Genomic DNA, 13,234 nt, shown 5'->3' with positions numbered 1-13,234 from the left:
AACATGCTCTTCCTCACTCAGCTACTCACAGGCTTCTTTGCCCTTTCCACTTGGGGTAATTAACTTACCCAGATGACCCACATCTCAGAGACCCTCAAAAACTCCCCAAAAGAATGTCTGTCCATTTATCTGACATGTCCTTTCAGTTTTTCCTGCCTGGCCATAGGCCAACAGGTTCTTCAAAGGCAATACCATCATCATCAGAAGAAACAACCATGTTTTTGACCCCTACAAGTGCTTTGTGGCATACCTAAATGCATGAGACTGCAAGTTCCCTTTTAGCTCCCCCCTTTGGCTCACCAGCACCAGTGTTGTGCCCACCTGGTCTTTCTTCATCAAACATCTATGTTGTTTTTTCAGCACCGACACTGCAGGACAATCTCTCAGAGCAGGTGGAACCACCTCCCTCACCAAAAATGGTGTACCACCATCTATTATTCAAGCAATTGGCAGATGGGCCTCTGACACTTTCAAGATATATATCTGAAAAAATCCTGTCCTTATCCAGGTGTTACTTTTTGGCCAAACTGCATGTGCTGCATCTTCTTACATCCATGCTTTGGATTCATAACATGAACAGTTCCCTTTTTTCTCCTACCATACAGACTTTACTTACTCACGAATTTTTTCCTCTTTATTGTACAGACTTTTTTATTACCCTCACCACCACCTACAACACAGACATAATTTTTCCCCTACCAATATCATACATGCATGTATTCCTTCCACCTTTCCCCTCGCTCCTCTCATCAACCACTACATGATCTCATCAGCCCCACTTTTCTTTCATTTTTCTTTTTATATAGGAATATAGCCATACCTCAAGTGGAAATGCATCGGAATCTGGCATGCACCATGCCAGATCTCCTGACTTTGGCTATTAGCTCTCATGACACCATCACTCATACTGCCTCTGCATCATGCAAAGCCCAGGTGTCATTGGTCAAGTTTAAACAAGGTGTTTACTCAAGTCCAATGAGAACTGACCAAGGCTAAGTTGCACGCATACAACCACAGTCATGTGTTGATAGGGAGTATAACAATACACCCATAAAAATGCGAATTTTAGCAATTTCTCCTATAAAACCTCCTATAGTAGAAATACAGTCATGTTAATCATAAGGATTGTTAGATGCAACCTGGTCTAGTTGATTAAAGTCTACATCCAAGAAATGTGCACACCTTAGGCAGTAGGAATTGCAGTCAGTTCATGACTGAATCACTTCAATATACTCAAAGTCTGATAAAAAGGCTACACTACCATGAAATAGTACACTATAGTATGTTCTAGAGTGAAGACACCTCCGCATAGGGTGTTGGAGTTTACACCAAACCAGGGTCTCACCTTACTATGGATTAAAAGATATTAATTCTAAGATAAACATGCAAGCGTAGAAACTCAACACATACCTGACATGAGAAGTCATTTGGTCACATGCTATGAAGCATGATCCAAGAAGTCATGTGGTGAGATGCATCATAAACCATGGCATCATTGATCCAAGAAAACTCAACTTTGTGAAATATTATGAAGTCTTCCAACAGAGAAAAAACCATGAACGATTTGCCATGTGGTCTGAGACCCATGTGCGGCATCTAATAATAGAAATAAAATCAGTAAGCGGACCATTCAACTTGGTTGAACCGATCATGAAAACTGTTTATGGTGATTTCCATGTACACATCAATACTGATGTGTTGCATTACCACAATAGAGAAAACACTACAAAAAAAAAAAGTCAGCTCAGTTGTGCCACACACAACTGAGCCCCTTCAAACCTTTACCAAAAATCAGTATTAATTCATCTGACCTCTCAGACAATGCACAGACATGTAAATATAGATAGAAAACATAGAATAGTATAAAAGGAGAACACATGGCGATGCAGGCTGAAACAAAAGGAATTATCCCTGCATTGACCAGCTGTCACACTCCCAGTAGCATCTGAGGTAGTGGATAAGTTTGTAATCAATTTAAAAGGACTTTTCTTCACAGACATAAGTAACATGTGCCCAGAACCAGCGTGTTAAGTGGGGATCACTAAGCTTTTGTAAGGTTGTCGCATCAGTCAGTAAGAGAGCTCTCTACTACTACTGAGGAATCCAAGTGGGCATGCTTGAAGAGTCTTTAAGACTAGTTTGGATCAAATCAGAGGCATAATAAAAGCTCAAGGGAGTTACAAAAGTTTATAAAGCACAGTTTCCTTGATATTTCTTTGCATACAGTTAGAATGCAATCCCAGAACATCAAGATAGTCCCAATAAAAGCCGTTTTCCTTTCGAAGACTATTAAGTTTCAAATTCTATACTTGTGCCTGTATGTAAAAACAATACCATTTGTTCCAAAAGGTCTACTAGACTTAGACAAGTGATATAAAATATACAGAATTGTTTCCTTGAACTTCTACTTAAGTTCTAACAAAACAAGTGTGGTAATTCTATTTACTGTACGAACCCAAACTCAAAGCACTGAGCACATACCTGTGGTGATAAGTGTTTAAGGTGTTAGTGTGTGTGTGTGTGTTGTTTAGGATCTTGTCAGCATGTCCAATAGCACTTTCCTCACTCCCACGTGACACAGTCTTCTCAGTGTCCACTGATACACAACTACTAAGAGCTCCTGCTCTCAACCCACATGATCCATGCCTGGATATGCACTTCGAGGACCTAACATATTTTTAGGTCAGCCCCTCACGGTTGAGGAGTGAGATTGAGACACCTCTTTCCACCAGGCTCTCATCTTGACATGTCACTTGTCAACCAGGTATGATTTCTCATTCTCTATCTAGGCTCTAGTCTTGATATCTTACTCCAATATCCAGTAACATACATCTTTCTTGTCACCCTCCCACCCACTTCCTTTTCATATACTACTACTAATTACTAGTAGTACATCCAATGTATGTAGCCATACCTCAAGTGGAAACACATTGGAAGGCTATTAGCTCTCATGACACTGACACCCATACCACCTCTGCATCATGCAAAGCCCAGGTGTCATTTGAAAGCAATGACAAGATATTGTATATCAGTGTATTTGTGTATTTGGTGAATAGATTGGTCAGAAATCAAAATCCTGCCATGGAGTTCCCTCCAACACTACTATGCCCTATCAGTACTTCGGCAGACCCTGTGCAAACCCTCTCAGTTGGCACTTTCCTGATCTCAAACTTTCCACAAATTGTCTTGCCACAAATTTTGAGACAGGGCCTCCTGGGTATAATCCAACCTATTTTCGCTTTTTTTCGTTGAAAAAAACAAAGAATTGGCGAAGTTCTGTTTTTTGGCCAGTCACGGTCTGTCACTGGGGGCATTGGCCTATCTATTCACAGAAGATATTGAGAATAAATCAGAGATAAAATAATAAATTGTTCAGGGATAATATCAGTGAGGAAATGAAGAAGAAATTCAAAATTTCTTCTTCTATAACATCAGCATCTAACTACAGCTTAGATTGTGAATATAATAAAATTTTCTTCCGAAGATGCAAGGCTGAGGATATAGAGAAGATATCGTGACGCGTCACGCCTTTCACATGGCTTTCGGGCCCGACTCCCGATCCATTGCCAACTTGAATCTTTCTGGTGTTCCGCCCTCAGACTACGCTATTTTATCGCGCTTTCCTAGGCCTCAGCGCATGAATATCTCGAGCCTGCTAATGAACTACGAGAGGGAATACCTGCCGGAACTATCTTCTACAATGAGGAGAATGAAGGCTGATACAGATGATTGAACTGCAAGGGTTGTCCAGTGAATTCAGGACCTCATCCGCTCACCCGGTTCATCTTCTCTCCTGAAACCTATAGTCGCGGTGAACTCGCCTCACTTCCACTATGTTCCTCACCTGGCATCAGTTGCTCAGCTGGCATCGGCGTCTGGAAAAGAAGGAGTCGAACACTGTCAAAGGATTAGGACCACGTTAAACTCGTCGCCATTGCTCTCAACACCACGTGGAGGTTGTACGCAGGAAGGGCGAATCGGCGCCCTCTTGAGAGGGAAAGAGAGGCAAAGTTTTGTTGGGTCCAATGCCACATTGTCGATTTACGTGATTGCAGGCCGAACCATGGAAGATCGTTGTGGGGGATGTTCGGGTATGCAGGGCTGGATTGAGTGGAGGGGCATAGGTGGATGGTGGAAGAAATGGGTGAGAGGATGGTGAAGTTGTTCGAAAGTTCTGGTCTGAGCGATATCATTCCACTGCTGAGGTGGAAATATGAAGATTGAGCTCACAGATAGTCCCAGCTACTACTGTGTAACATCAACATACTCATCAATCACCATCACCACCAACTCACTCACAACCACTGTGGCATTTCTCATGCTCTGATCTTCCACCGTTCTCGCGATGGTTCAAGATGGACTCTCTGGACTGAAGGTATGTGCGCCTTGTTCTGATTTTCCGTTCACTTGACTGACTCAACGATATTGATAAGTACTTGCAGTGAACATCTAATGGCACTTTCCACTCTGTGTTCTGCAACAACCCACTCCTTACAAGCTCAACAGACCCATTGCAGCCCTATCAACGCACTATTGTAGAATTCCGTCACATGATTCAAGTACATGAACTACGCCCTCCCACTACATAATACAATGACACAAACCATCCGACGCAGCTTCTGGCGTACGCTAACCACAGGAATGTTAGCGTTGAATCCTCTCATCTAGATTTCCGCTCGTGGTGCAGGTAGTTCGGCGGCTTCAAGACACAGGGTGATTCATCGACAACCGATGGATTGGGAGCAATTCACGATGGGCAAGAAGGTGAGTATGAGAGTTGCTGCTGTCTTGAAATACTGCATATTGACGCAGTTGCAGCGCTTTGGGATTCATTCCCCCCAGAAGCGGGTAATCATATCGACTCTGAGTGGCCCCCTATTTCCAGGCTCTGCACAAAGCCAACAGGGTACGCACAATATCCCTCACCCCTCCTTCGAATTTCCGCCGTATCAGCCATTTACCTTTGTATTTGTTCTAGTCCCGCCACAGCTTGGAAGGATTAATTGTATGTTACCTATATCTCCCCGAAATAGATGTACGAATCGCGAAGTCAAGGTGGAAGGATCATTTTAATTGATCCTTTTGTGGTGGCCCTGACCTCCTCTTGCTCCAATCAGATCTGACTACGTAGTAAATCCACAAACACAGAAACCCCCCAACGAATCCAGGCTAAGGATTTACGATCCGTCCAGCTAAGCTGCCATCCCACCCTATCTAGCCCACTCCCTCCCCTCCAATCAAGCCAATGACAAGCCGAAAGCCTTCTGCGACGCTCTGGCACACACCATCCTCTTTTCAGTATCACCACTCTTCTTACCCCCCTTTGAATTTCGAAACCTTTTCTACCCAGTATTCCGACTGGTCTTCCCAGGTAGAAAAGCCATCGACGACATTAGACGCCCACCTCCAGGTCATTGAATTCTTCGTGGCTATAGGATCTATTCGACAGTGGCAGTGTGGCGGATTCTTTAAAGAAAGTCAAGACCTTTATAGACGCGAACCCCAATGAAATGCTGACCCTTCTTTTTACTAACTCGGAGGGGGTTGTCTGTAAAGGATGTATGGAAATCGGCATTTGACAACTCGGGTAAGTCATCCTCCATCTTCGTTTATTTCATCAGTCACTCTGGGCAGGTATCAACCCTTTAATCTACGTCCCCCCAACCCCCTCAGACATTTGGATTGGCCAACCCTGGGGGAGATGATCGACAATGGAAAGTGAGTTCCATGGTGCAGAGGTCCTCGTCATCCTTGTCATCGTTCCCAAGGGTCATATGGGCGGTGAAGGACGGGGGCCACCACCTTGCGTGAAGAGATCTTTGAGGGCGTCGTAATTGATCCGTGTACCTGTACTTATTTGGGATTCTTCTTAAGGAGGTCGCGCACCAATCGCGCACAGATTCCGCGGTTGTTCCTCCAGCAGTAGTAGACACGTCTCAGGGAAGCCTCAATTATACAAAAAATATCGATTGAAACGAAAGACAGGCCATTTGATCCGTTGTTGCTTACTCTTTCTTTGACTTTCTCTTCTCGTTGCAATATTTTACGACTTTCGCTAAAATATTCTAGGACCACAAAAGAAGGTAAGAATTTTTGGAAGTGAAGCTCAGCACAAGTAAAAGATTATCAGCTCTGCGCTCCAAGCTAAAGCCACTCCTTGAACATATGTTGATAGATTACCTTCACAATGTGGACCAAAATCACATAGCCCATGACCATGGCCGCCAAGAAGCCATAAAACTCTGGTTTAGGACGTGACATCCCCAGTACAGCACTAAGCTTGGGAATGTAAGGAATGGCGAATACTATGCCACTGACCAAAGTAGTCAGGGCTACAATGGAGACAGATGCTCGTGATTGGATAAAGGGAATTTTTCCTGTTCAGAGGAGTTGGATAATAAAGAGCTGACGGAAAAAGGGCCCAAGCATCAGGACCTTGCTTCGTTTTTCGGACCGAGACACACACCTGAGTTATTGCACCCTCCAAAAACCAATTAGTCTGGGCAAGCGGAACCAGGGGAGAATGTTGGTCTTGGATTCCAAATGGGTACCTGGGCGTGTCATGAGCTATTTCAAAGAAAGGGAAAGAATGTGAAACCCACCAATTGATAAGGAAGGTACAAATATCGAATATGCTGTAAGTTGGGCCCAAAAAAATCATGAAGCATGCAATTGACCTGGCATTCCAAGTGGTTGGAGCGGTGAGATATTCTGGGTCGACGTTATCCCTGTGCGCACACCAGTCAGGACGAACTGATGACAAAAGACGACGAGCTCTACCAAGGAATTGTAGCCTGGGAGGAATCATACAGCAAGTTTTGGAAGAGAAGCTGGAGTGGTTGAATTGGCTGGTAAGGCAACCACGCTAAGGCGACTAACGAATTAAACAAACAAAAGACGTATTATTTCGAGAAACCCTTGAGTCGAGAAACACTAACCGAGGACGGAGAAAACATTGTTAAAGTTGGATGAGGTGGCCATCTTGATGTACTTGATTGTATTGATGAACCTGATACACAGTTCAAAAGAATTCAAGAATGAGAGAGAAAGATACACACGTTTGTCTGCCTTACAAAACACGATGGGCAATGGCATCAAGACTTTTTTCCAACAGAATAACATCGGTGGCCTCCTTGGCGATCTCGGTTCCCGAATCCACAGAAATCCCAACGTCAGCCACGCGAATCGCCAAGGCGTCGTTAACTCCATTGGCTAAAAATGCGACAACTCCGCCCCCTCCACCACTACGTAACCCTTCCACGACTTGAAGTTTCTGATGAGGACCTTCGCGAAAATAATGCACCATTCCAGAGCCACATCAAACTTTGCGGCTTGACCAGTGGAAAGTGCAGCCAGCTGTGATCCCGTAATCATCAAGTCTTTCTCGTCCTCTGGGATGCTGAGGTGATCGGGGGAGGATGACTTGGAAGGAAGGATACCAAGATTTCGGGCGACTTTGGCAGGGAGCGTCGCCAGTGAGAATTTTGACCTGTTCTCCAAGTTAACATGCTATGGTTCGGTGACAAAAATAAACATGCCTGGACACCCAGCTTAGCAAGCCTATCGATTGCCTCGGAAGCATCGGGTTACAAAGGATCCAAAAAGCCAACAAGTCGAATGAAGACAACCGTCGGTCACGTCATCAGTGTTCAATGTCATAGAAAGCAGGGCAACCGACAATTTACAAGCTACGGCAACAAGTCAAAGTCCTTCTCCATTGAGCCTCTCAGCCGTGTCAAAAATTCACTGTCCAGCATCGACAGTGAGCGGCGAGGCCTTGTTGGGCTTGAAGTCGTCCAACTTGGTGGATGCAGATGGAGAGGAGGAAGACGAGGCATGGTTGTACATTTAAGTGCAGCGGTCAAGCACTTCCTTGACTGCTCCTTTGGTGACCAACAAACCCTTCTCGTCGATTCCCGCTTGAAGGTGAAAGACGAAAACTGAGAGCAGGCGACATGTAGAATCAAAAGGAACTTCGGCCAATTTGTTCCACTCCTCGATTTTTGACATTGTTTTCAGCTTCACTACCGCCGCCCTCAGCAGGCTTGAAAGGTACGTTTTTGAAATTTGAAGAAGTTGATGATGGCGCGATCGACGGGCCCCATGGTTCTAGTTTGCAATGCAGGGTTCAGTTAGGCTAGCTTAAGGGGCAGATCTGAAGGCTCCCCAGAACTGGGAGTCAAGCCAGATACTCGGACGAGGTCAATTGTCAGAGTGCCCGTCTTATCTGAGCAGAGGATATTGACAGCACCAAGGCTTTGAATCGCCTCAAAAACTTTGACAATCACTTTTTTACGTGCCACTCGCACGGCCGAGTGTGCAAAATTGGGGCCTACGATGTCAACTCGATATGGTGCATAGACCAAGTGGGGTGAACTCACCACAACCTTGGGAAGCATTTCAGGTGTGATACCAACCACAACAGATATGGCGAAAAAGCCAGCGCCCATCTAGCCCTTACCTGCTTGAATTACAGGTACCATGACCTATCATTTAACCATCCTCATTAGTTCCGAAAGTTCATCATAAGGAAAGATGGGAAACTTACTGCCATGAAAAGCCAATAAGAGATAGCTGACCCTCCTAACACCAACCTGCATAATGTTGGGGGGAAGTAGAGGTTCGACACGTATCCAATGAACACATGCATCGGCACAAGTGGTCGAGAATAAAGTGGGAAGGTAGAGTTTATGCACCCGAATTGCAATTCGAGGGATGGGTGGAGAAATGAGTGGAGTATTGTCGGTTGGTGGAGTACTGACTGTAGAGTCTCCTTGAGGATGGACACCAACGACGGGGACTGTAGGGCGAAGAGGATGGAAATAGGGGGAGACGGAAAAGCTTTCTCTGGGTCGGGCGGGTCTTGGGTCAATTCCGGCGGGCGTTCCCTCTCGTAGTTCATTAGCAGGCTCGAGATATTCATGCACTGAGGAAAGCGCGATAAAATAGCGTAGTCTGAGGGCGGCGCCAGAAAGATTGGCAACGGATCGGGAGTTGGGCCCGAAAACCACGTGAAAGGCGTGACGCGTCACAATATCTTCTCCATATCCTCAGCCTTGCATCTTCGGAAGAAATTTTTATTATATTCACAATCTAAGCCATAGTTAGATGTTGATGTTATTGAAGAAGAAATTTTGAATTTCTTCTTAATTTCCTCGCTGATATTATCCCTGAACAATTTATTATTTTATCTCTGATTTATTCTCAATATCTTCTGTGAATAAATAGGCCAATGCCCCCAGTGTGTCACGTTCATCCGCCAAAAAATGTGACATTTGTGACCGCCGACTGAGGGTCTGCCGAAGTACTGATAGTATAGCATAGTACTGTGGTATTTCGACCGACTGTTCGGTCACTCGTCACATCGAGCTGTGAACCGAACAGATCTTGGCCCTGTCACAGGTCACTTGGAAGGTCGAATAGGGTGACATTTTACCCCAAAAAGGAAAGTCTCCCAAAAACTCAATTTTTCCGCTGCGCGGCGTACATTTATTACAGAATTATATACCATTCACTAATCTGGGAGGCTGTGAAGGAGGCAAGGAGGTCGCTACTACATGCCATGTCAACTGCTCAATGAACAGTTGCTGCTGGCCGAACACTTTTGTTGCTATGTCACACAGTCATCCCAATTCCGAACACCTCTCCCATCTGTTCGGGGCCGTCACGCGTCACATCGGCTGAACAGTTGGTCGAAATACCACAGTAGTTCCCTCCTACCTTACCCAAGCTCAATAAAGTCAAGACGTTGCCCGGCGGCATGAAAAAAGCGGACCTGAAAGCGTGCACTGTCATCGACTCCGATTACAAAGTTGCCAGTATAATCTTTGGTCAATGCAAAAACATGCGACTCGGAATGCGGCGAGTGGCATCCTTTAGCTTCCAAAGGGGCCACCAACCAGGCCACTATTCAAGTGTGCGTTAAGTCCGCCATTGAGGTAGGTGGCCATGGACGGCGCGTTGACTCCCATGGTATTTATATAAAGGGGGAACGTCCTTTCATTTGCTCTCTCACCGTACTCTACGACTCTGGTTGATTTTCTTGGAATGTCACGGAGTCTACGCGTGCCTGCGCCCCTGGGGCTACAGCCTATGCGCCCGGAGAACAGGGAGGAACTGGCTGGGTCTGCACATCACCTGGACGATAACCTTAGCCCTAACGCGAAGAACGTGCCCTGGGACACGCTTAGTACTCATACTTCTGTGAGTTTTCTACGGCCGTTTCTACTTGTCATTAGTTCATCGTCGTGTTCGCACATACTAGGGTAGTGCCACCTCGTCGAGCCGTTTCGCGTCACACAGTGATCTCTCAATCCTCTCATCAAAATCTGTTCATCTACCTGATGACTCCAAACTCACTGCAAATCATGTTGAAAGTGACTCGGAGGACGACAAGGAAAGCAGAAGAGATTTGAAATTCTGGCGTTTTGCAACTAAGTGAGCAATTTGAATACTGGCTTTTGATTTTCTTCGTTGACCCGCAGGTGTTGATCGCAGGAAAAAAGCAGCCTCGCCTCGAATTTTGTCTAAAAAAGCGAGCCATGAGTCAGGGAACGCGCCAGTCGGCCTTAACGTACTAAAGAAGAAATACAAGTCCACTTCCGATATGGCTCGATTAGCACGCGCTCCACCCCCACCTTTGCCTGGAAAAATGGGAAATGAAATACCACCTCCTGTTCCAGAGAAACCCAATGGTCTTATCGCTATTTCACCTGTGCCCTTCACACCGATTTCTCTCTTTCAAACAATTCCTACCGACGTAAATGCCGACGACGCCATGAACGACGTTGCGGTTCCGTCCTCCGTCTCCAGAGACGCTATGATTTTGACGGCCAATTTTTTTAACGACAACACCGCAGAACTACAGGCTTTACGCCGAATTCCGTATCAAACGAAGCCAGCGCTCTGGAAGCCTGACCCTTCTGTTTATCTTGCTCCTCCAGCCTCCGCGCCCGTAATTGGATACTCTCAGGAGCTTCACTCACCGCTGGAATGCAAGAAGAGTGTTACAACCCCCAAGTCCAACAGGCATGCTCGCTGGTACGGAAAGGGCAAATTTAATTATGACGCTTCGGACTCGTTCTTGGATCTTTAGTCCTTTTGCCTGAAAACTCTGCGCTCTCCATTATTATGTAGTATTGATTGTTAATAGGCTTACGTCTGTCTGCTTTGTAGTCGCCAATAACTGTACTCTAGTGGTACGTCGCGTCAGGGCGCGACTTCAATTAATATTGTACCAGCGCGTCGGTATCATGTGACCGTAACTTTCCCTGCAGCAACCATTGTTCCTTCATCTCAACCAAGTTTTCTTGTTTCGATTGTCCTTTGCTTTATATCCCCGACAGCCACTCGCCTGCTAGTTGTGTGCTTTAGTCCCAGTTTTCTTGTTGCTCTGGGTTTCCTTGCCATTTCGGCTAATATACCAATCGGGCGGTGCCGGTTCAATTAGGGACGTTTGACTCAACTGCGTCAGGGTGTACGCAAGCACACAGACGCCCTTTTGGTCATGAAAGCCATGAGGCTGTATATTCTCCTTTTGTCGCGCCACTCTTGGAGTCCTTATAACTTCCTTGCGTTTGTTACTCTCCCCCGCCTTCTTCACCACGATGAGTGCTGTCGAAAATGTGAACCACTCATCAGGCGCTACATCTCTTGAGCTGACAGAACCCGCCAGCAATCCTTCGCTGGACGGTCAGGATTTGGGTAACTATTTATTGCACTTCCTTTTTTTTTTTCCATCCTTACAAAATTTGCTACAGGATCTGAGCTTCCTATTGGAATGGAAGTAGAACCTCCATCGTTGGCAATTCAAATACCAGCTCGAACGGCCTTGACGGCCTTCAACACGGGTGAGAAAGGAAAGGGGAAAGATGTGGGGTACCACGAAACAGTCAGTTGTCACGAGCACCATCGTCATTGCCTCTCCATTTCATCTGACAGGACAAGAATTCTGGCTTACCCCCGTACTTTAAAAAGCCACTTAAACGTAGGTCACATGGAGAAATCATTTTACATCATCGCTCCAAGTCGGTTCCTCGAGTTCGGCCCCCACCAGTCGACCTTCTCAATTACATCCCTACCAAGGTGCTCCAGGCTCCGTCGACCTTACCACCGTCCGCCAGCGGACCCATTCGAACTGCCAGTTCTCCTGAATGGACTACAGCAATGGGTGAGACGAGGAGACACCGCCGCTCAAGGAGTTTGACGTTGCTACCCAGCCCTTTACTTGCTTTTGCGGCTCTTCCACCCGTCGCAGCAACACCTGAGGATGTTCCTGCCCCGCCTGGCATTCCGTCATCACCCAGGCCGACTCCTAGGAGCTTGCCCATCGCAGAATTGCCAACTAATGAAGACAATCCTCTCCAAGAGATCCAAGAACCCATGGGCTTGTGTGCTATGGTTCTCAAAGGTGTAGATGATCTCATTTCTAGAAAGAAGCGCGATCCCTATGCAACAACGATGATTACATTTGCTAATCCCGAGAGGAGTCAATACCCTAGCCAGGTCTGGGCCCTTCTACCGGATCGTCGCCGTAGAACTTTTCAAAGGGTTCTAAAAAGTATCCCTCAGCGCTCTCGGAGGTAGGTCTATTCAAAGTGGCAGGATTTGCATGTTATAAGCCTTTCTAAAATTTTTTTTTTCAAGGGTATGTGAACGATATCAAGAAGGCATATTTTCCAACCCCAAACACTGCCGCGAATGCCTTGGAGATACTCTTTGCAAAAATCTTCTGGTAGTGCGTGCTAAACGTAGACGTAATTACACGTCTCTTATCTTGCCAGTTGATGACGCTGACTGAAGACCAGGTTTGGAGAATCTCTTCGACCGGCGTCGGCCCCCCAGTTCCCCTCATTGCCATGAATGTGCCCTCTATGGTAGGGCTTGCAGAAACGAGCGGCCAACGCCACAAGTCGATTTATATGCCATGAACGTCGATTTGAGTGACTCTTTGCTCTTTAGCCGAGGAGATGAAGAATATCTTTTGAAGAGCCCTGTACTCCGGGATTCTGATAGCTTCGACGATGACGCCGACTCTAGTGGTGCGGACAGCCCGATCATTCGTGATCTAGACGAGTTTGATGAAGATGGATATGCCGGTGATGAAGATGAGCCCATGGACAATGAAAACGTCGACGATGATATGGAAGTGGCTGCGCTAGACGTCGTATAATCGACGGGCATTCCATTCAAGTTAAATAAATAACACATGCATGTCGTGAATTCCAATTTGTAC

The 13,234-nt window shown here is 46.0% G+C and overlaps 5 protein-coding genes across 5 annotated transcripts; 3 read left to right on the top strand and 2 right to left on the bottom strand.

Moving 5' to 3' along the window:
* Nucleotides 1-4,731: 4,731 nt before the first annotated feature.
* On the top strand, nucleotides 4,732-5,073 carry LACBIDRAFT_296911 (uncharacterized protein; the record flags this gene model as incomplete). The annotated part of the gene is made up of 2 exons (XM_001880782.1): nucleotides 4,732-4,764; nucleotides 4,819-5,073. The coding sequence occupies 2 exons, from the start codon at nucleotides 4,732-4,734 to the stop codon at nucleotides 5,071-5,073; spliced, it is 288 nt and encodes a 95-aa protein (XP_001880817.1).
* Nucleotides 5,074-6,144: 1,071 nt separating this feature from the next.
* On the bottom strand, nucleotides 6,145-7,848 carry LACBIDRAFT_326747 (Mg transporting ATPase; the record flags this gene model as incomplete). Its single annotated transcript, XM_001880553.1, has 8 exons — nucleotides 6,145-6,305; nucleotides 6,481-6,551; nucleotides 6,603-6,728; nucleotides 6,811-6,874; nucleotides 6,939-7,009; nucleotides 7,074-7,212; nucleotides 7,254-7,489; nucleotides 7,748-7,848. 8 exons carry the CDS (start codon nucleotides 7,846-7,848, stop codon nucleotides 6,145-6,147), a joined length of 969 nt encoding a protein of 322 aa, XP_001880588.1.
* Nucleotides 7,849-8,132: 284 nt separating this feature from the next.
* LACBIDRAFT_296907 (Ca-transporting ATPase, truncated) lies at nucleotides 8,133-8,450 on the bottom strand (the record flags this gene model as incomplete). The annotated part of the gene is made up of 1 exon (XM_001880552.1): nucleotides 8,133-8,450. The coding sequence occupies one exon, from the start codon at nucleotides 8,448-8,450 to the stop codon at nucleotides 8,133-8,135; it is 318 nt and encodes a 105-aa protein (XP_001880587.1).
* Nucleotides 8,451-10,047: 1,597 nt separating this feature from the next.
* On the top strand, nucleotides 10,048-11,242 carry LACBIDRAFT_294120 (uncharacterized protein; the record flags this gene model as incomplete). Its single annotated transcript, XM_001880781.1, has 3 exons — nucleotides 10,048-10,203; nucleotides 10,265-10,437; nucleotides 10,498-11,242. The coding sequence occupies 3 exons, from the start codon at nucleotides 10,048-10,050 to the stop codon at nucleotides 11,093-11,095; spliced, it is 927 nt and encodes a 308-aa protein (XP_001880816.1). The 3' UTR covers nucleotides 11,096-11,242.
* A 364-nt stretch (nucleotides 11,243-11,606) lies between these two features.
* Nucleotides 11,607-13,171, top strand: LACBIDRAFT_296905 (uncharacterized protein; the record flags this gene model as incomplete). The annotated part of the gene is made up of 5 exons (XM_001880780.1): nucleotides 11,607-11,703; nucleotides 11,760-11,890; nucleotides 11,941-12,581; nucleotides 12,646-12,755; nucleotides 12,807-13,171. 5 exons carry the CDS (start codon nucleotides 11,607-11,609, stop codon nucleotides 13,169-13,171), a joined length of 1,344 nt encoding a protein of 447 aa, XP_001880815.1.
* Nucleotides 13,172-13,234: the final 63 nt, after the last annotated feature.

Source organism: Laccaria bicolor, genomic scaffold (genome assembly GCF_000143565.1).
Source record: "Laccaria bicolor S238N-H82 LACBIscaffold_11 genomic scaffold, whole genome shotgun sequence".
In the NCBI taxonomy this organism is placed as follows: Eukaryota; Fungi; Basidiomycota; class Agaricomycetes; order Agaricales; family Hydnangiaceae; genus Laccaria; species Laccaria bicolor.
Note: the sequence above shows the minus strand (reverse complement) of the source record. Positions and strands in the feature narration are given on the sequence as shown.